The sequence below is a fragment of the Lutjanus erythropterus genome, chromosome 1, assembly GCF_056507025.1.
Source record: "Lutjanus erythropterus isolate fLutEry1 chromosome 1, fLutEry1.hap2, whole genome shotgun sequence".
Taxonomy (NCBI): Eukaryota; Metazoa; Chordata; class Actinopteri; order Lutjaniformes; family Lutjanidae; genus Lutjanus; species Lutjanus erythropterus.
In genome coordinates, this window is record NC_139317.1 from 19,598,192 (window position 1) to 19,621,787 (window position 23,596).

Below are 23,596 nucleotides of genomic sequence, written 5' to 3' on the forward strand. Positions count from 1 at the left end.
GGGTACACAGTATTATGGCAATATTTGTGTTAGACTTGTATAAAATGGCTAAACTCAGCTGTACTCCACTGTACTGTTGTTGTCCCTACAGTACATAGTACCTTCCTCTCAGCAGTTGGGAAGCAACTCACACCCAGGTGCTTTGTGTCGGTCTTGAGACGCTGCAGCCTTTTACTCACTGGCAAACTCAAACGTACACTGTACATTTACGGCACCGTTGCTGTACATATACAACCAGACCAACAACTTCTCACCTTTCCCTCTGCTTAGTACACATTCACCATCACTCACTGCCACAGATATTAGTAGTCTGTCACTCGCCCTCTCTGACACTCTGAAGTTACAAACTCACTACGATACACTACATGGACCAATTAGTAGTCTGCAGTGTTTGCTAGCTTACCTTTATCAACAGAACTAAATACTCCTGAGGCAGACAATTTCTTAATACCTTGGGAAATTGTATACTGACCAAGCCTGCTTTCCAGCTGTGAGTACTAACAACAGCCTTTTTCATTGTCTACGCCCTTTATGATAATGTTAGTAGATTCCTACAAGTTGTCATTCCTAGGGGGTCACAGTTTGATTTAGTAACTAAGTAATGTATTAAATGTAGGCCTCTTGAAAATGAAAGGATGGACTGATTAAAATCACACCGCATGCATTTCATGTCATGGTCGGGGGCCACACAAAATGTTTCTGTGGGCCACCATCGGCACACAGGCTGCACTTTGTTCATGCGTGTAGTTTTGTTGATATGTGACTGAGATTTCTGCTACCACCCAACTGCAGTAAAGATGAGTGGTATTACTGTTGTGCTGCACATTCCCACAGGACCCCACCACTTAGCAATGCAAGGTGATACATTCACACCTACAGACATAACTTTTTTTGTCACCAGTTTACACAGTCTGAGGGACAGTGTTGAGATCCTCTGACAGCTCCCACATCTCTGTCTGTCCCAGGTTCAGCACCTTGGACAGCGATCATGGCACGCTTATGTACAAAATGTTAAAAATGATTCACCTGAACTGCAAGCAAGAGCATCTATTGACAGTCTGGGACCTGATCATAATATTAACTTTAGATTAGTTAAGTTTCAATTCACTACAGTCTGATTGTCATCCAGGAGACTCCAGGCAGATAAAGTCACATTAACCAGAGCTCATGCCCCTAATGGAAAAATAAAAGCACAAGAGAGAAACATATATTAACAAATATATAAACATAACTTAACAATTTGAACTCCTCTCATTCAAAAAAAGATGTGTGCAGGGGTCAATATTGACTATAAGTTACATTTCACAGCTACTCAAGTGGTGTAGGTTTGTCCCTGTGAGAGGCAGCTTTGCTTGAATACCATTAAATAAATCTTGTATGCTATTTTGTAAAATTAAATTTAGTTCATGGCAGTTTCATATCCTGCTTATTCACCTGACAGGAAATCAACCACACAATCACGGGCCATTCATACTCTGGAACATTCATGATCACACATCTATTACAGTAAATAGAGAGATGCTTTGTTTGTGTTTGCGCTTGTGTTTGTTAAAGTCAAGCTGTGGGGTGGCCCATAAATTTGCATTACAGTGCTGTCTGACAGGTAGTGAGCTAGTAGAAGTGTCCTATAGAAGTATCCTCTCATCACTAGAGGCTCTCTTTATCATGATAAAGGGAGATTTTCTATTCCAGTTCTATTCCAATAATGACAAACTAAGGATTGGCTGGGATGACTGTGGGTTTACCCTTGAACAACTGCTACTTAACCCGAATTTGAAAGAAAAAATGTTAGCCTCTCATTAACATATGCATATATGCATATATATGTATATTTATATATATGTGTATGTGTATATATATGTGTGTGTACATATATATATATATTTATATATATATATATATGTATAGAAACATATGTTTTTTTAACACATCATGCAGCCCTATCAAGCACTGAGCTTCACTCTCCTCTGCCCTAATGCAACCTTTATCCTGTGGTAAGTGGCCATTAGAGGTGTCTTGAAGTAGAAAATAACAAACTCTGTGGAGGAGATGTTTCCTTTCTTTACTTCTGCCTCTTTTCTTTCATAGATCAGAACATTTGTGTGCTGAATACATTATTTTTTCAGGTTGTCCATCCATATATAAGCACATCTACTTGTCCCACTCTCATGAACACTGTATCTCAGGATCTCCTGTAGGGAATTTATTGAGATTTGGCAAAAAAATGTCCAAACAAGAAGGAACTGGAGACTTGATGAACACGTTTTTAACTCCGTGAATAGCTCATGAATTCATACACAGATTAAGGTCAAAGGTTAACTTCAGTGTGACATCATAATTTTCTGCAAAAACTCTTTCCTGTTCATTATCCAACACCACTGTGACCGTGCGCACACTTTGAAACTATGGTGTATATATTATATGTGCAGCTGGGTTAAAAATATGTGACACATTCATATTTTAGGTTTTGTGGCTTCTTTGCAGCAACATCCATATTTGAAGCACTGTTGTCCACCACATGCTCTTTGGTTTTGCAGATATTGGGCTTCAGGTGATTGTTGTTGCACCATGTGATGAAGCTCTTGATCAGTCCTCTGAACTCCTCTGTAAAACCAATCTCTTGTTTGTCACTAGAAATTATTCACTTGAATCATGTGTGTCATTATAGTGAAAACTTCCACTTGAGTGTCTGGTAGAAGCATACAACCGCAAGGCAGTAATTCTAGTTTTTAGCGAATCTTATGTCCCAGAGTTACTTTTTACATCTTACGTACAGTTAAATGATATTTTGTTTTGACAAATGTGATATATTTTATCAACACTTTTGATTTACTTCTTTCTCCACAATTACCCTTAATAAACTGCTTTATGTCCATGGCCTTGTGAATCTTAAAGCAAGGTGACATCAGGAGGACCATAAAGACACTTAATCATGCCTGCGTGTTTCATAACCCCAAATTGTGCCTGACATTTGCTATATATGGAGTTGGGAGACACTGTGACAAACAGACCTGGCAGCTTCCTGACATTGTTTAGATAGTTTTCCAGTATGTCCTCTGCCTTGTGCTTCACTGTGAACACACACATCTGTAGACCAGTGGTCTATGTCCTGTTGCAGCCAATCCAAAAAAGGGTTGTCTCTAGAAAAAAGACAAAACACTGGCAGTAGACCCAGGAATGCCTGTTCAGAATGTGTGACTTTATCAACAATTTTTCTAAGAAAGAAAGCTACTAAAGAAAGTTCAACATGCAGCAGCTCAAGATATTTTCTTCAGAAGTTATGTACATTAAACTTTAATATTGGGTGATCCTTGCTTTAAGTGTCCATGGCTGACATTGAAAGCTGAACAGTCCAATTTCTTTGCAGATTTTACACTGTCTCTGTGGATATGGCTGTGCAGTATATGACACACATTTACTACCAGTCTCTGTTCGTCTATGGCTCTTCAACCGCTCTCTATTCCCAGTCACATCTATCTCGGGAGGATGCATGACTTGCTGTTGCAGCTTGCTCTTCCTTCCTTTACATAATCAAGTCACCAGTGTTTTGTGATTGATTGGCTTGAGATTGGTTCTGACTAATCAAACATTAAATGGTGAAAGTTGTGATAATTGAATAATCATGGTGGTCTCAAATGGGACTTTTTTTTAAAAAAAAAAAAATGCTTTTAACTATGGCATTTAATTCTAAGCTGAATACTTTTTTAATTGGCAGGACAAAAGACACATCTCTTTGTGTGAGATTGTGTGTGAACAAGCCAGTAGGGTTTATACAGTAGCCCCGTATGTAGTATTAAGCCTTCATTAGATTCTGTTTGATCCCCAGTAGTCTTAACCTCCATCAGCCTTGTTATACCTGTGCGTACATGTTGGCAGATGTGGGAGCATTTCCAGCAAAACAAACAGTGTGACCCAGTCTGCTTGTTTAAAACTCAACAGAAACAGGGCAGTGACTGACGCTGATAAACAATTATACTAGGATAAAAACAAATCACAAAAAATTAGAATACATTATTCATAGGTGGACTTAAGTCAGGCTTCAATAACATTTATTCAAATCACCTCCTCGCAACCCCTTTAATAGTACCAAAGGCCTGGAGGAGAATCCATGACTGTAGAATCCCAGATGCAACATATATCAAAAAGTTTTACATATGTAGCTGTGACTCAAAAGCATATTCAAATACATAAATAAATAAAACAAACCACAACCCTACTTCAAAATAACTGAGTAAATGAATTAAAAATAACATTTATTTTACTCTCATATTTATTTTTTTTACTAGCTCTTTTGGTTTTTACCTCCCTTGATTATTGGCTCAGCATCAGCACACATCTAATAATGTGTCATCTACAATTAGCATTAAAACATTCACCAAATTAGACTTTATCCTTTGGGGAAGCATGAAAATCAGCACCAAATTTCATGGCAATAATCTTCATTAGTGTTTATGACACTTAGCTGTGGACCAGAGTGTTGAAGCAACAGGAGGCCTGAGAGACTGGCCGAGTATATATTTCTTCACACCTTATCACAGGCCTATTTATCTCAAATTTTCAAACACTAGACATAAACAAACTTTGTATATGATCTCTCATAAATAAAACAACTTTACCTTACAGGAGGAAAGTATTGAGCCATCAGCCTTCCATATAGCTGGAGTTTTAAGTGTCATTATGCAGTTTCGATACCCAAAATCCACCAAGTCCCAGACTGCAGTTTTCCACAAAAAGTACCTGGAACTTTTAGTCCAGGGAATTATTTTTCAAAGAACTAAACCGTTCTTTCAGCCCGTTGTTGTCTGTGTTTCCACTGCTGACTAAAGACCTGTAAAGATTAGATATGCTGACAGATATGCATGGCAGTAACAACGATAATGCTGTATAATGTGACGGACAGGCATCATTATTTTCATAAGGCATGGACATTGTCATCTGTCTGTTGCACGTTTGCGTCAGGGGTCACTTACGATCACCTTCCACATGATGTCACACAAGCTTGTTCTCCCTCTGGCACTTTTGGAGAAAATGTAAAAGTTATTCAATAGTATATAGTATATAATATTCATGAGCAAAGAATCTCTCTAAATTCCCATCATTAATTTCTGTTTCTTATTAGCCCATTCTGCATTGTAACATCAGGGGACACTTAAAAAAAGTAATGCTAAAATATTTTGCAGTCTCTCACATATGTAATGCCAAACTCAAAAAACGACCAACATGTCTTTGTTTAAGTGTCTCTGATAGGATTCGTTGACTCATTTTGGAGATGACCTACAAACCTCAGATGAGTGTTTCTGGAGGCAAATGAGCAAAGACTTTTTTTTGCATGTAGACTTGTCTTGTCCTAACTAGCTCAAATACCTCTTCAAGTGCCTTTTATTTAAACTCATGCCAAAAGAGTGCAAACAGCTCTGAATGGATGAGGAATGAAAGTATTTGTTGTAACTCTGCAGCATTCCTTCGACAAAAGAGAGATTATCTTAACGCACAGAGAGGCATTTGGAGGGAGCCCTCTGGCAAAGAGTTTTGTCAACATTTTTGTGCTCCTGTATCGCTTGTTCACTCATTCACTCAGTCTCTTACTTAGTCTCAGATGCACAGGTTGTATGTTTAGTTTAAATTCAGAGAGTTGAGGCAAAAGGTCGCATGCATCTCAGACGTCGCTGATCACCGTCAACGTAATCTCTTGACAGAGTAATTGCGGGAAGCTTTCATGCCTTTTGAGTTTGTCTGCTCTCACTGGCCATCTGTTTTGTGCACCCCACCCCCACCTCCGCCTCCTACCTATTAGACACACCTATTACATTTGTTTACATAAAGAAGAGAAAGGAAAAACTTCATTTCACCCTTTTAAAGTAAAGTTCTGCACGTGGAGGGAAGCTGCAATGAAAAAGATATTTCTAAGAAGGTGATTAAGGTTTAACTGTTATTAAAAAGTGATTTTATTGTAAGAGTGATACAATTTGAGCATAGCAGCAGTTTTAAGTGTGAGATTTACGTTCAGAGTCAAGTGCACTGCAAGGCAATGACCAGGTGTGTAGACACTCAATAAAACCATCATAATTCCCATAATCACAACCTTCACCTTCCTCTATTCATACCATGCTCTCATTCTGCAAAGTCCAGCTAATTTTTTTTTTTTGTGCGCACTTGTATCTTGCCATGAACTTTGTGTGACAGAGAAAGAAATGCAAACCGGTTACCTCCACTCTTGCCATGGCAACGGACGCGACAAGAAAAGCGATCCTGTACCTGTGTATCTGTCTCCCTAATGGTCTGTGTGTTAGTGTAACAAGATCTGTAAAAACTCCCCTCAATGACATTTTAGATCCCCCACTGTAACTGACCTGGGCTGGGGAGTCACAAGTAGGATTTAGGTGAGTACTCAGCCTTCTCTCAGGTTCCTGTTCCCCTTTTCCTAATGAATTCTACCATAAGAAGACTTGAGATGAGGCCCCTTTTTTCCACATGGCTAGGATATTATTTACTGTCGTCTGAGCTTTGTTATGTCTGCAAAATCTCAAAAATTACACTTTTCTCACATCATGTGTGTTTGTAAAATCTCTTTAAATAGATGCTCTTACTCATGCTTTTAATTTAACTTACCAAATGACAGTTTGTAATGTGTTTACCTTTGCCTTTTTGGGAGAAAAGCTCTCATTGAGAATGCTGTGGGGTGACTGCTGAAGTGTCCTGCATTATAGCACCTTGCAGCTTCACTGTCGGACTGCACCACTCGGACCACTCCTAACTCTCCTATTCCCTCTGCTGGGAAAGGCAGATATTACACACCCAAAACAGAACACAAAGCACAGACTACAGTAATTACTTTTTATTTTAAGTATCATCTCTGTATTTAGAGCCTGAGATAACCCACATTGTATTCTGGCTTCTTTCCAGTCTGCTGTTTTTCTCAGGGAAGGCCTGGTCTAGGTGAGAGCCTCACTGACACCCCTGCGTATGAAATATCAATGCGAATGACTCACTCCCAAGTTTGGTGTCAATCATCATCGTAAATGCCAAACCCATTATCACCAAATCTTTTCAAGAAGTTGTTTTGTCCGTCTGGTGGCAGAAGCAGCAGGCTTTTTGAAAAAGAGGACAGATTTTCACAACACCATTCAGGGCTTTTTCCCTCAGGGTGACGGGGACTACATTTTCAATTTACCTTATAAAAGACCTTGTAAACATTGCAATTCTCCATTTTTGGTTGCACACACTTAATTCTGAGTTTGTTTGGTGTGTGTAAGTGTCTGAATGAACAAGGTAAAACTTGTATTAAAGCTCATAAAGATGGATCGTGTCTGTGCTCCGAGCAGCAGGGATACAAATGTGAAAAAACATACAATATTTATATTTCTAACCAACCACCTCTAAGAATATTGAGCATCAGATGGCAGTCTGTTCTATCATTTGCACCAGTGACATAAATAGGCTTTACCTTTGTTCTGTTGGCCACAGCTTCCTCAAGATGTGACAAAAGATTGTTGTGACAGGTGCTGCACACTCCAGCAGAGGACTATTTATCTCCTGGTTGCTTGTGTCGACTGTTTCGATAAAAAAGCCAGCCTACTTTGCTGTTTGTGTTTCTGTTTTCGTTTTTCCTTTTTTGTATTGAATAGCACAACAGGCAAGTTCATTATGCGTGTGACTCATCCCACTAGCCCACACCCCCTCCCCATCTGCTGCTGTGCGCTGGAAAGGAGAGGGAACCGCCATTGATCACTTCTTCCCTCACACATGCACGCACACACCCCACCTTCAACGTCACTATCGATCGACATGTTTAATGTTTTTGTGGGGAATAGCTGGCATTTCCTTTTGTGTCATTTTACATCTGTCCCCCACCATTTGCTGACATTATAATAAATCACAGAGCAGAAATGTAAAAAATAAAAAGTAAAGCATAATTCAACCACTTATTCAAACATTCTCAGACTGTACAGTCAGTGCAGGGCTGCAAGTTTTTTTTTCTGTAGCAGTGGCAGTCAGGAAATATGTAAGGAAATATGTCTGGACAGGAGATGTTTTCTGCTTTGCAAGTGTTAGTCCATGAATACAGCTGAGTTTACAGCTACCCGACTAACAGCAAAGGTGCTGTGGAAGAATGGTTGGCAGGTATTGAATATTTCCTTGATAAAACATTTTCAACATTTACTTATTCACATATTTCTACTCAAGTTAATTCATAAATGCAAAGTGCATATTAATCAAGGTTAAGGTATCCTTTGTTTATTTTAGTAATAAGTACCTCACCAGTTCTCATGTGATCGTCTTTTTATGTATCTGTTTTGGGCAAACCTAAAGGTTACTTCACTAGATATAATATAGTATTTCTTCATTTGTTTTAGGATAATTAACTAAATGTTTTATGTAGTAACCAAAGGGTTATAATGCTCACTATTTCCTCAAGAAGATTCTTTTTTCAGAGGACAGTTTTTGTTTTATTTGAAAGACACACAGTAAGTAGAAAGCTAACACTGAAAAGTTGCAAAATATTTTTCTTCAATATTGGTAGGTTTAGGGCCACACAATTACTTGCAATATTATCAAAATCGAAATATGGCCAAGTGCAATTTCTAAATCGCAGAACCAGAACCAAATCACATTTTTTTTGAAAAAGGTGAAATAACATTGTAATGAAGTCTTGTAGTGTTGCAGAGATTACCTGGCCTAAACGTCTTGTTCTCCAAATGAAAGAAAACATGTTTGTTTGGTATAGACACCCAACAAATATCACATCATCATAATCACTATTTTAATTGTTGTTGTTTTTTTTTCAGTAAAAATTAAAATTGTAATGCAGAAATGATCACTCACACTAATTGTATTGCAATCACAATTTTTGTCAAAATAATTACAATATGAAATTTCCTCCTCTCCTTTTGATCATTGCAAAAAAATAAGTTTTAAATCAATAATAGACCTTATTTTCTGCATAAATTAAAGTTGTATTGGGAAGAAATACATTGTAAACATGGCTGGGCAATATGGAAAAAATAGTTCTGACCACACCTTGATACTGACATTCATCAATATTGTGACGTGATTATTAATGCTTTCAGGAAATATCCTGGACTGGTAAGTTCAGAAAATTACAGCACTTTACTGTAATGCAGCCTTTAAAACCAGAAAAAGAGAAGACTTATGCCATATCATGTTGCCCAGCCTTAATTGTAAATATGGTGCCCCATGGTTTTCACAACAAATACTGTTTAGCAACATTTTTGGTGTTTCGCATCAAAAACCCTCCTCATGACTGTGACCAAATGTAGCAACATCTGCCACCAAAACCAAAACACATGAAAACACCAGCAATGCAAAAACAGTGCTATTCTGCAGATGGGGGATCAAAACAAACATTTAATTTAATTTTTATTTAACAAGTCTCCTGGCCCTATTTCAAGGTACTATGTGAAGCAACATTTATTAATCACTGTGTCGCTGCAGCTCTTGTGGGGTGTTCCTGGTCTGCAGTGGTCAGTATCTGTCAAAAGTGGTCCAAGGAAGGAACAGTGGTGAACCAGTGACAGGGTCACGGGCAGCCAAGGCTCACTGATGCACGTAAGGAACAAAGGCTCACCCGTGTGGTCCGACCCAACAGATGAGCTACTGTTGCTCAAATCGCTGAAGAAGTTAATGCTGGTTCTGAGGTGTCAGAATGCACAGTGCATCGCAGTTTGTTGCGTATGAGGTTACATAGCTGCAGACCAGTCAGGGCGCCCATGCTGACCCCGTGCACCGCCAACAGTGGGCACGTGAGCGTCAGAACTGGATCACTGAGCAATGGAAGAAGGTGGCCTGGTCTGATGAATCACATTTTCTTTAAAATCAAGTGGATGGCCAGGTGCGTGTGTGTCGCTTACCTGGGGAACACATGGCACCAGGATGCACTCTGGGAAGAAGGAAAGCCAGCAGAAGCAGTGTGATGCTTTGGACAATGCTCTGCTGGGAAACCTTAGGTCCTGCCATCCATGTGGACGTTACTTTGACATGTACCACCTAACTAAGCATTTTTGCAGACCATGTACACCTTTTCATGGAAACAGTATTCCCTGATGGCTGTGGCCTCTTTCAGCAGGATAATGCTCCATGCCACAAAGCAAAAATGGTTTAGGAATGGTTTGAAGAGCACAACAACAGTTTGAGGTGTTGACTTGGCCTCCAAATTCCCCAGATCTCAATGCAGTCGAGCATCTTTGGGTTGTACTGGACAAACAAGTCCGATCCATGGAGGCCCCACCTCACAACTTACAGGACCTAAAGGATCTGCTGCTAACATCTTGGTGGCAGATACCACAGCACAACTTCAGGGGTCTAGTGGAGTCTATGCCTCGACGGGTCAGGGCTGTTTTGGCAGCAAAAGGGGGGCCAACACAATGTTAGGCAGGTGGTCATAATGTTATGCCTGATCATGATCATGTCAAATCATTGTTTTGGCCACTGCCCAAGATGCTTGCTCCTTCCTGTTATGAGTGTGAGCAAAAGGATGCTGTCTGCAGTTCACCTAATGATCAGTGTCATTAATAACAAGTGTTTTATGAAAATTCCACACTGCACCTTTAAATTGCACAAATGCGAAGAATTTACAATTTGTTGAGTGAGCTGACTGTTCACAATTGAATTCACAAATGAATTGATCATGTGACCAGATCATCATGATCTGTCTGATTAGCTCAGTAGGTGATTGATTGATCGATCACATCCTATCTTTACTTTTCTGTAATTAATCTCAGCAGCATGTTGGAAGATCAGTGGGGAAAAATTGAGTTTTGATAAGTACGAAGAGTTGAGGCAAACACCTCAGTCAGTCACAGGCGGATGTGCAGCAAAAACTCACCACTGCACTGCAGTTTTTAGGATTAACAAGTGTCCTCATTAACTGGTGACCGCAGGCCGAATGTGTCCATGTTTCACGCAGTGCCTATGCCATGTTTGCTTCATACATTATATATGTGTATACACAGTGTATGACCTTCATTTAATTGAATCGAAATAATATGGAAGGTTGGTAGAGAATGGAAAGATTTTCATGTCAATGCTTTGCAAAATTGATGTTACCAAGACAATTTTATAATTATGGAGTTGGTCATGTGAGGATTAAAATAAAATTTGCATTAACATCGTAATACCATATCCCATGAAATTTTGGGTCAGTTACATTGAACTTGCGTCCTTGGCTGAATTATGAGGCATCCACATTTATTTGGTTTTTAGGTGATTCCTTAGTAGTAAACACTAAAAAAGACTTGTCACAGTTTGCCAATCGTTATTATGACTTTGTAGTTGAGTGCTATTTATAAATTGGATAATCTTAATTCTGATCATTTCAATCTGACCTAAACACAGTGTAACCACCTCAGTGAATAAAGTCCTGTTTGAAACCTTGGAGTTTGTCAGAGCTTTGTCCGCTGCTGGAAATTAGAGTAAATTCAGTGAACCAAAGTTCAGTAAAGTTGTGGATTTTCAAGCAAAATAATGAACTGAAGAAGCTAAAATACTCTTTTTAGTTCCGTAGAAACAGCTTCAATTGATTGGAAATATTGATTATGAAATAACGAAATATTTAATCCTTAAGAAGTTTGAAGCCATCAAACTAAGTCTCACCTAAATGTTTTGTGGTGTTTTTGGCTACTGAATCATAAATGATGGTTTTGTTGGTCTACAGAAACACTTCTGTGGGACTTCAAAATAAAGCAACAGAAATAATCAACATTTCCTAGAACTTGCAAGGTATTATAGATAATTTAATGAATGGGTAAGGCTGGCCCTGCCATGTTTATCTTCTGTGTTTTTTTTTTCTTTTCAGAACCGTTCCCACAATATTTTTTTGTAATCCATCATAGCTTTTTAAGACGCAAAGCGCAAAACAAACTAACAAAATAGAAAAAAACCTCATGGAAGAATTTAAACCTTACTATTAGATACTTATACAGCTATGAAGCAGAATGTTGTCATAATATACTAAATGATGAATGAAAATTTTACTTTGCATTGTAGGCTGAAAGTCTATTTTGCATCAATACAGACATGAATTTTATTTTCATAAGCTTGGAAACAAAAGGTAGGCCGCTAAGGATGCAAAAGAAAACCTGCAAGATTTAAACTTAGTACAAAGACAACCCTCTTTATCAGTTCAATTTATATATATTGGGGAAGTTTGCCTTAAAGGGATAGTTAAGATTTTTTTAAGTGGAGTTGTCTGAGGCACTTATCCATAGGTAGAGTGTTACCTGCAGTAGATGGCGGGTGGCTTGCCCCCAGTTTGAGGAAGTAGCAGGAGCACTTGTTGAACCTGACCTGCTGATATTGACATATCAGCTGATGTGCTTTATTTATATATGTAAATGACATCAGGACACTGACAGAGTAACCGAGTAATCTTTCACTGGTATTTAATACTTGTGAATAACTATAAATTTAAAAAAGCAGAAATAGAATTTGAATAAAGAAAAAGGATCAAATATACATAACATGCTGCTTATAAAACTAAAAATTAAATAAATAAACAAAAACCAAAACAACCTGTATTGTGTCCTGCAAATAAATATCACACAACATATACGCTGATATTGATACAAACCAATATAGCCGTGCTAGGCCGATACTGGGCTGATAATATCAGCTGTTCAATATATTGGACTGGCTTTATACCTCATACAACCCCAGTTCAGAAAATCCAAATTATGCCTTTAAACTTACTGACCTGTCTGCAATTTTGAATCAAGTACTATCTACTGTGTCTTTTTAATATAATACTTTTATTACCTTTAAGTGTCCTGAGATAAGACAGACTTAGAAACATCTGATTTAAAATGACTCTTTCACAACTGTCACTTAAAGACTTAAATGAAGAAGTAAGATTGTGATGATGAGGCGATGGTGATGATTAATAGTGTATATGGAGTCCTGGTGTGAGGAGAATGTGTTGTTTTCTTGCTTTCTCGCATGTAGGTGGTCCTGGACATGACATTTGGAGGTGGTGGTCATACCAAAGCGATACTGAATGCTGCTCCTGAAGTCACAGTCCTGGCCTTAGACCGAGATCCTACAGCGATTTCTCTGGCCGAGCAGTTGGCCAAGGAACACTCGTAAGTGATTTATTGAAAAATATCAAGTAGACCAAAACACAAGCTAAAGCTTATGTTATAAGCTGTCCAGACAAATGTTTATACTACATCATGTTCCGGCCATACATTTTTATAGCTGCAGCTGACAGCTTGACCATTTTGAGCAGTGTTTGGTTTGTGGTCATTATTTCTTAAAACATACTGGAGGTGTGATATAGTATCGCAGCTCTGCCTGTATTTCTCACTTCTCGCCTGAGCCCGATCAAATACTGCTCACCAAGATACAGCCCCTGAGTTTCACCATCCAATCAAATCCATTCCTCCTTCTTAACTTAAAGCTTTTCTCCCCCCACGCAAAGCTGGTGGGCCCGGCATGTCATTTGTCAGAGTAAGGGCCCACGCCTGCAGTGTGAGGGAGATGCTGCCTCCCACGGAGGATCTATAAGATATGAGGAGGGGGGGGAGTAGAGAGAAGCCCAGAGAAGTTAAGAAGTGGAGAGAGAAAATGAAAACATGAGAGTGAGAGAACAGGGAGACACGAGGACACAATGCCAGGGTGAGAGGGAGTGTGTGTGTGTGTCTATGAGCAAGGCGCAGGAGGATGAAAATGAGATGTTCCTAAGACCATGGCGTGGGAAGGAATCCTTTTACGTAGATTCTGGGGAAACCTCTCTCAAGGGAATCTGCCAGAGCAATGTGCCTGTGAGCAGGGAATGACAATTAAGAGAGAGAGAGAATGAGAACACTGTATTCTGTCAGCAGCAATATACCCCGGCTGTAAACTCTTCCACGCCTACTCGTGATGCAAGTTGAGAGAAGCTAGAGAAATCTAGCAATTAACCAATATTATTGGAAGCCTGAGTAAAAGACCCTGGCAGCCTACGCAGTGCATCCACACAACAGGGTTAGAGGATTTTCTCTCTCCTCTGCACTCCCATGTCTTGAGGAAAGTATAACCTCAATGCAAACTGTTGAGTGCTGGTGTGAACCTGAACCCAGTACCACAGAACAGAAAGAATCATTTCACCTCCGTTAGCATTTGTTTAAAAGCATCAAGCTTATGAAAGTAACCCTCTGTACGCTGAATGATATTCAGCCATGTCTTTAGTGGGATTTGTCTGCCGCATGTTGAGCCTTGCTGTTCTCTGCTTTTCACCATTCTTGTTGTTGCTATGACTTCGCTGCACCGTTGAAGCTTCGCAGTAGTTGTGCCCACAATAAATGTTATAAATCTAAAAAGAAACCTAGCGTTATTGAAATGCCAAGTCAGGCAAACATTGGATTTACATGTGCGTATATGGGGTCACACAGGCTGCTATAATATAAGATATGAGATTATGTTCTGTTGATTATGTATTTGTTTGCATGGTCTGTGCACATTGATTTACCATATCAGGATAGTAGAATCTAAAAACTTTTGTTCATGAATCCCAAATAGTTATTAGTCTCTTGTATATTAAGTGTCTGTCTTCTTTTGGCTTATTTAAAAAATATTTTACTCTCCTATTTTAAAGTGCAACTCTGTCTGCATTCTTTTCCAAGTTTTTTAAATGGAAACTCCCACTCAGGTGTTAGCAAAAAATGGTGACAGATTTCAGTGCTGATGGATGAGGGGTTATATGCTGTAACATCATCATGCAGAAAACTATGCCAAGTCATGTGGAAAAATGAAGTAAGCGAGGCCTTTAGAAAGGGGCTTTTTTATTTAATTTTGTCCTTACTAATCATTAGGAAGTGAAGTAGTGACTGTCCTTAAGACTGGCCTGAATGCTTCAATCCTTCAACTGTTGCCATGGTAATTGATGTCCTTTTTTGTTTGTTTGTTTGTTTGTTTGTTTGATTTTACAAGGATGCCTTGCACGTCGACTGCACCAAAATAGAGGCGCAAAAGACTAATTAAGAGTCTATTAAGGAGCTATTCTGTGGCACATAATTAGCTTCAAAGGGTGCACATAAAACCCATGTCCACATGATATCAGTGCACAGAACAGAATCCAAGAGCAAAAAGTCTTTTAAGGTTTTGGAGGCAGGGACAGAAAAGATGGTGACCGATGTCTCTCCTCCTGTCCTTGTCTCTCATTTTGCTCATTATTAAAATAATAGCAGTATAGTATAGTATAGGACAGGATAAAGAGAAGACAGACAGTCTACAACGAGACAGAGCAGCTGACAATGTCGCAGAACAGCCGCAAGCTTTGTAGCTCTTCAGGCTAATGTTAGCCAGCAGCAGACTGCTGTTCACAGACTGACAGTTAAAATCTCACCTCCAGTTCTGACTGAAGAATAAACAACCTGTGTTGATGTGTCTCGTGAAGTCCTGCGAGATCACATTTGGCTGATTCATAATCTTAATGTAAAACTATAATAAGGCCTGGTTGTAACCTGGAGGACTTTGGAGAAAATTTAAATAGTATTTAATGAATATCAGTGTTTTATCATGAACATCTAATTTAATTTTTACAAGAAAAGTTGCAAAAATGTTTGTGAATGCTGTCAATTACAGTTCTTAGACTGAAAATCTGAATCGGCCAAAATCAGAATCGGCAGGTCAGACCCTTATAAAAATCAGAAATTGGAATCAGCTAAGAAAATTGAAATCAGTGCATCTCTAATCATTAGTTGCAGCCCTACTCCTACATTTCTGGTCTCATGGGTGCACTGCATACCCGGGGAAGCGAATGTCTGAACTACATGATCTTTATGTACTGTGGGTCCAAACATCATTGGGCCAACGATTGATCCCTGAGGAACACCACAGTTGATATTGGCCTGGCCAGAGGAGACATTTCTAGCTAATATAGAAATGTTCTATCACTCAGGTAGGATCTAAATCAATCTTTAGCATTCCCAGCCATGAACACCCAGTTTTTTAATCAAAGTAATTTGCAATGAAAATGAAGAGGAAATAAGATGACTAATTTCTACTTCTACTGCTATCATCAGCTCTGGAAAAAAAACAATGTGTTCTATTCTTCTTCACCACTTGCCTGATTGTGCAAATGTTTTTACATTTACTAGCCCAAAGTGGCATTTTACTTTCCCTGGAAAAGCAGGCAATCCTTATCGTTGAGCCCTGTGTCCCCATTGTAAAATAATCCACCTGGAATGTACAGATGCTTGTATGGCCAGTGTAGCGACATGCTTAATGATGCTGCATTGCAGAAAAAGTTGAATCTGGTCCAACTTAATAAAATGACATCAAGGTACCCTATAACAAGAAATCCACGTGGCTTAAGTTGTTAGGGCAAAATGTGTAATAAAAGTAAACAAAAAATCCACCATTACAGACACCGACACAACCACCCCATTAAGGGCTAAACAAGGTCTGTGTTTATCTCTTTATGTGTGTATTTGTGGGACGTTATTTTACAAATGTGAATAAGCTGTTTAATATTACACATCTACCCAAAGCCACAGTGGCAAAAGTATAATATGTACTGCGTAATAAATGTAATATCTCTACTAGTTCACAATTCTTAAAAAAAACCTCAATAGTTGTGAGTTTGAGTTGGTTTGTTGGTGGGATTTTTTTTATGGAGACACTAGTCTTTACATTGTTCAGTACACAACACACAAGTCTGCTGTCCTCTCAATTCTAACTAGTTGATTAGTAACCTCAATCAGTCAATCACACATCACAGACAACATCCAGGGAAATGTAGATTTCCATATTTGGAAACTTTGTTCATCTGTGACAAAACATTTTCTAACTGTTGAGAGATGAGCTTTTGAACCAGGAAATTAAAATAACAATGGCAAGGTCACCGACAGCCATTTAGTTACAAATTCACAATTTTCTTGTAGCTTTAATAGTTGATGAACAAGTCAAACTGAGTTTTTATAACGTTTCTTAGGTTGACTGAGGTAGCACCAATTGAAATTTTGAAGAAAACACATGTTTATAGACTAGATTATGTGTGTTGGTTCTGTGTTTGTAGCCTCTTTCTTTTTTTTCTTCGCTGGACTGTAGATATTTTCATCACTGCTCCCCTGCTGAAAGCAATCAATCAGCATCTTTGTCTTAGGCTTCAGTGACGCAGGTAAAGGAACTGAGCAGGTCAACACAAGGGAATATTTCAGGCTTGATTTGTGAAGAGGCAGCGCGTCATGTTGAATGAGCATGCGCTCAAACTGAGGCTGCTGTGAAGGTTCCTGATGTCCTCACTGAGTGTACATCTTATTCCAGATGGATAAGAACAAGTGAATGCAGGGACATATTTACTGAGGGGATGGTTTGTGAGGATACATTTGAGTACAAACAAATATTATGTTTTATACAAAGTAAAAATGTCTAAATCGAGCTTGTGGTTCAGTCTTGACCTCAGAAAAAGCAGTTTGTCCAAAAAACATCATAGCACAAGGTCACCAATTAGATATCTTTCACAGGCAAAGGCTGAAAGCTCCAAGAACATTTCATGTAAGTGACCTCGTATTAAGAAGTCTACGTGTGGAAACGTCTTAATTGTCTTATAAGGACACTTCAGCCATAAATTGGTTGTTCCTGGTTCATAACACCTTGTATTTTTGCAGCTTTTAAACCTCATAGTATCTGTTAAGTGCTTTGTCAGGTTCAAAAGAGCCTGTAGTCTCAAAAGGAGAGTTGTGGGAAATTCTGTGCACCCTTTGACTCTCCACAGTTGAATAGCCACAATTTGCAGGATATCTAACAATTGTTGATACATTTCTAGGCATCTCTGTGTATTGAGGAACAACAGAGGGTGCCACTTTTTGCCACTGATAAAGAGGCAGAATGAGAGGACCTGCTTGAAAACAAAAATTCTGCCCAAATTTAAGTAGTGAAAACATTACCACAATATGACAGAGCTGTTGTAATTTTGTGTTTGCTTCATAAATCGCTGGCATGTGCTTATTCATAGAACAAAACATGAATCTTGCGCATGATTTAAACAAGTGCTGAACATGAGGTCAATTTTAGAGGTGGTGCGATTGTGTACGAGGTCAAATGGAAAGACATGATTAGATGTGGAGTCGCATAGTGCAGCAAAGACATGTCTGTACCATGTGTCATGTAAAACATGACTGTAGACTCTGTGACGTCATCTAAAGGTTTCTGAAGAGCCACTGAGAAGCTCTCACTGTGGTGGCTATAGTGTCGCCAGCTTGGCAGTGCCTGACTCCATCTATCTCCTCCAAAAATGGACAAAGAGATTGAGTGTGGGTGCAGCTGAGGCAACCAAATGAAGTGGCTACTTAGCAGCTAGCCACCTGTGACGGCACCATGACATTAATTATGCATAACTTTAAGCCTTAATTTAATTTAAATGGGTGAGTTATCTAAAAATGCAGTTTCTTTACAGTTGTCATGAGGGAAATTAGCTATGGAGACCAAAACCATTTTTTGTACCAGGCTGTAAACATGTTTATTTCTCCTGTAAAGGAGATTCTAGGGGGAGTGACTCTCTTTGAGCCAGCCTCGAGCGGCCATACAGAGACTGAGAAATTAAAATTAAATAAACTGATACATGACCAAAAAAGTTCCTTGTTAATGATCATTTGTCAGGTATTATGGAGCAAAACATGTCCTATTTGGAGAGTATACCATGATATATTTCTTTAAACTCCTCTTAAAAACAGTTTTACTCATCAAAAGTGTAATTTTTGATGGCAAAATATTCCCTAATTTCATTCCACAGTTTGTTTCCTTGCATTAGTTTTTGCTCTTCTCCTCTTGATGAATATTAAAGTCAGAGCCATTACTCCCAGAAGTTAAACAATCAGAACAATGGTGAACCAATGTCAGAGAGGCTGACGCTGCCATCGCTGCTAGCATGGCAAAAAAGAAAAAAAGGTATGAGAATTCAAAAGTCACTTGAACTTTATTTAAACTCATTGCTTTTTGATTTACCCGGCACATGGTGTGTTTACTAAGAGGATGGCGCAGCACAAATGGGAATTTATAATTGGTCTGCTTCACCATTCACTTACACTAGTATCATCAGCACCGGCTCTTAATCTTTTTCACTGGCATGTCACATCTCGTGATTCAATCTGTAAAGCTTTTGACTGTGTGTGTGTGTGTGTGTGTGTGTGTGTGTGAGCTTTGGGAAAATCATATTCACTGTTAGGTTGATCCGGTGAGATGCCAGTACAACAAAAAAAATTGCATGATGTCAATGTTGTGGGGTGCTATGACTATAAATAGCTCAGATCTCTTAAGCAATTATGAGCCCACACTTGGACCTCAGCACATACACCACTGAAACTTGTCCTCTTTAATAATATAAGACCTTACATAAGGCATTTATATCTCCAACTCTGTGTCTAAGCCACATAAAGAAGTTAATAATTTAGAAATGTTATGTAACTGTTTTGCATATTTTTAAATCCTTCAGTGGCTTACAAAAAATATGTAGAAGAAGTCACAGTGTGTAGTGTAAGAATTTAAATTTCCAATAATTAAAAAGTAATTTTTGTAGTGGATTACAAGCCTTTGAATAGCATGATAGAGCTTTCAGTATTTTATAGTAGCTAGCTATTACAATACTTAAAAAATATATACTTAAAATTGTTGTTTGTGTATAAAATGAACAAATATTAAGGCAGAAGCCTTTTTTGCATCTTTTTACATTAATCTATTCAAGGCTCTTCATTTCACTTTTTCCCATTCATGCACATTAACTGGGCAGGGTTGGGAACGCTGCTTCATGATGTAGTGTAGTAACACTTAACATAAACTCCTCCCTCAGCTGCCTTCAAACACAGCTCTGAGGTCCCACTCATTCTGAAGCTATACTCTTGCTTAACTCGCTGCTCTCAACCCTCCTTTGCCAGTTATTATGTTGGCTGGCACTGACAGCGCCACAAAAATGTGCCCTGCCTGCAGTTACGCAGAAAAGGTATTCTGCATAGACCAGCTCACATTCTTTCTACTCCACGAGACTAATAAAATGAGGAATTCAACATTTGTTTTGTGCAGCCCTGACTTGTGTAACATTCATTTGAAGGCTCATTGCCTCACCAGCAGGAACTACCCCTCACTCCTATCCCTGTAGGCATTCTGTACCTCAGCTGACACCTTTAGCCTCCAGATAACCCAATCATTCATGTACAGGGATAATTTTAAGCTAACAGTGCTATGTATTCTTGCAGGTGCTAGAAATCCTTGAAAATACTTGAAGCTCGAGGTTTGAAAAGAGCCAGAATTATGGATAAAGTGCTTGAATCTGCTTGAAATTCTATTTGCATTACTTTCATAATGAATCATCCTCTGAATGAATAATTTGCTTTCTGGATATAAAAAAATAAAATAAGTTGGAGAGAGCCTAATTGCTTTTGTCTTTTGCACAAAGTGAAGACAATGCCACTTGAGCCTCACTTGCTACTCTGCACGTTGTTGCTTTGTTTTCCTTTTGTCACCCCACTGTAGAATTTTATCACAAAACATTGGTTTAATGTGCTAAAAAACTTAAATAATAATTTTGAGCATATGTATGTATCAAAATGTCATTTACCACAGCTGTAAGGTGCTGGAAAGGCTTTGAAGTACACGTTGACAATACTTGGAAAATGCTTGAATTTGACATTACAAAAGGTGGAGGAACCCTGTAAAATGTATAAAATGACAAGTGGGAATACTGACTACTCATTTAAAATAATTATCAACAAATCCCAGTAGCATATCAGTGCCTTGGGTTTTTTGCTGAAAATCTCATATCAATATGTAATACATATTACTTTGCAATGTTTTTAATCATTCAGATTGAAGTAGATGATTACAATGAATGTTTTTCTGTGATATCATGTAAAAAAAAACACTTAAAAACTTTAAAATGGATTCTTGGTTGAATAAATAGAAATGGGGGCACTGTTTTCAGGCTTTTACTCAGTTGAAATGAAACATAAAACATAACTGGCAGTGAAGCTAACTAGTGTCGATGAATGGAGGGAAAGGAAGGAAAATAAAACTAAGAAAAAAGTTTAAAAAGTGCAAAATTACACTGCTTTTTTAATTTAAAAAAGTCAGTTACATTAACCATGGAACCATGTTGCAGTGTTCTTCCTGTTGAGAATAATGAAAGTGTCAATTTGCCTTATATGTGGAATCATTTCTCCCTAACCGGTCACCAGAGACCAGCGTATATGGAGCATAGCTTGACAATGCTTGACATCAGTGTTAGTCCCTCTTGTGGCACTGGTTGGCTAATTGTTAGTCCCACTCCACAGGTCATTCGATCAGTTGCTTTTTCAGCTGAGAAACGGCTGTTCCATGTTATGATGCCAGATGAATCCGTCAACACAGTGGAGTGGGTGGATGCAAAGGACTGGACCCAGACAAACCTAAAACTGGAATTACTTGAAATTAGAAGACAAAGTGCACATCTTCCAGATCTAAACAATATGTAGGATGGACCTACCAACACCTCTCAGGAAGCGAGTTAAAAAAAAAGAGAAAATATTATACAAGTTGTACGCACAAGTGTGAAAGGAAATAGCCATGCAGATGCCCCTGATCAATCCCTGTTTATGTTTTATGGCTGCAAGTTTACAGTTTGGTTCAGTCTAGTTTCGCATAGGCAGACCAACCTAATACTTCATTTTAGCACTGTGCCAGCCAATGAAACCAATGAAGTAAAAAGTTTTTAAACTTTTACCAAAAAGATAGTTTATACTGCTACTTTGCATAATGAAAAAAAATTAGAAATTGGAGATGGTGGGTAGAGTGTTATTATTGAGGAGGCAGTAACAGAAGGGATTGCGCAGGTGATGGGAGAGAACAACAAAGCCTTTACTATAGATTTTTCAACAAATCAATCACTGTGCAGGATAGTGAATAACAGCAGCAAAGCAAAGGAGGGCCCTGGCAGCGTGGGTGAAATGCTCCCTTGCCGTTTTGTCTTCAGTGGGTTTTGAAATAGAGGACCTGCCAATTTGTTTTGTTTCCTTGAATTCCCCTAGTTAATCTTGAGAAACATGGAGTCATTGTTGTGGTCATAAAAGGGGAAGTTTCAAATGTAATAAAAAATCTGAGAAGGTAAGGGTATCAATACATTTATTTTATCAATGCTTATATTGATGCCATTGCTCTGTGGTGTGAGTACTTTTATTGACATGCCCTTATTACATTGTATAGAAACCTGTATTTCAAGCAATAATCAAAGTTAATTTCTGCTTTTGCTCCTGCTTTACTACAAATGAACTACACTTAAATAAAACTACACAATGGCAATAAATACCTTTAACAGGGCTCCTGTCAGCAGCTATTTAGTTACATTTTGCAACTAATTTTTCAGACTCTAACCAAAAATTATATCAACGTGCACTAGTGCTTCTGAAAAATATGCCCTATATTATACAACAAGACGGAGAAAGAATTAATGGTAGGTTGTGTAATGAATGCTAAATGGCCATTATAGTCTAGGTTACACATGGAAGGCTTACACTAAAATCAGCAAGCCTTCTCCTCCAGATGGAGGTTCATGTGTTGAGAGAAGTGACTCAATCTATGTGCACAGATTCCTGGTTGCTTGAAAGATGGGTGAGATATGACATATAATGAAGCATCTGAAAGTGCACTGCGTACATTTTAGAGCAAAGACTTGCCTCATTTTCACAGGAGGTAGACCATCTGATCACAGCTAGCTAGTGCTAGCTAAGGTTAGCGTTAGGGTTAAAACAAATTCAGGAACTGTTGCTGCTGTAAGAGCCACTGATATGAAAGAGATATATTCATCAAAATATATGTTTTGCTGTGTTTGCTTTGGATAAAAGGCTTATTAAGAGTCAATAATGACAGCAGTCTTCTCTGTTTAAAATCTTTACCTAGAAGGCATCACTCAGTAGAGTGCAGATCTCTGCCAGGTAAAACAAACAAACAAAAAATATTTGGATGTAACCCCTTTTTTAATCACAGGCATTTTGATTAGCAATTGTAATTTAATTGCATTTTTTCAGTAACTGTAACTGATTGCAATTACATTTATTTTGTAATTACATGTATGTAGTTACACTCTTCATCAAGTATACTTTTAGATATTTGCGTGTATGGCCAAAAATATGTTTTGTGAAGTCACAGTGACATTTGGCCACCAAAGTCAAATCAGCTCATCCTTGAGTCCATGTGGACCAAATCCCCCCAAGCAATCCTGAGATAATGTGTTCACAAGAACGGGACAGACACAAGGTCACAAAGACCTTGACCTTAGAGCCTTAGCCACCAAAACTAAATCAGTTTATGCTGGAGTACAAGTGGACATTTGTACCAAGTTTGAAGAAATCTCCTCAAGGCATTCATGAGATATCTCCCTCACAAGAATAGGATGATCAAAATACATAATGTCTCGGCCACAGCTGTCACCGGCATATGAAAAGGTTTTTCAAGGTTTTTCAACAATTGTGAATCACAGAGGTCCTTCAGCATGCTGCCATGAATGTGCTCAAAAAAAGTTTGGCTGATCGGTCCAGTCATCTGTGTGGGACAGACAGCTGTGGACAAGCTGCAGGTCTGTTGATCACGCACACACACACACACACACACACACACACACACACACACACACACACAC

At 38.6% G+C, this 23,596-nt stretch overlaps 1 protein-coding gene across 1 annotated transcript in view; it reads left to right on the plus strand.

Moving 5' to 3' along the window:
- mettl15 (methyltransferase 15, mitochondrial 12S rRNA N4-cytidine) overlaps positions 1-23,596 on the plus strand; it is a 61,921-nt gene that overhangs the window by 23,367 nt on the left and 14,958 nt on the right. The window contains exon 3 of the mRNA XM_084716143.1: positions 12,958-13,094. Within this exon, the coding sequence (XP_084572269.1) occupies positions 12,958-13,094 (137 nt within the window). The remainder of the gene's footprint in view (positions 1-12,957; positions 13,095-23,596) is intronic.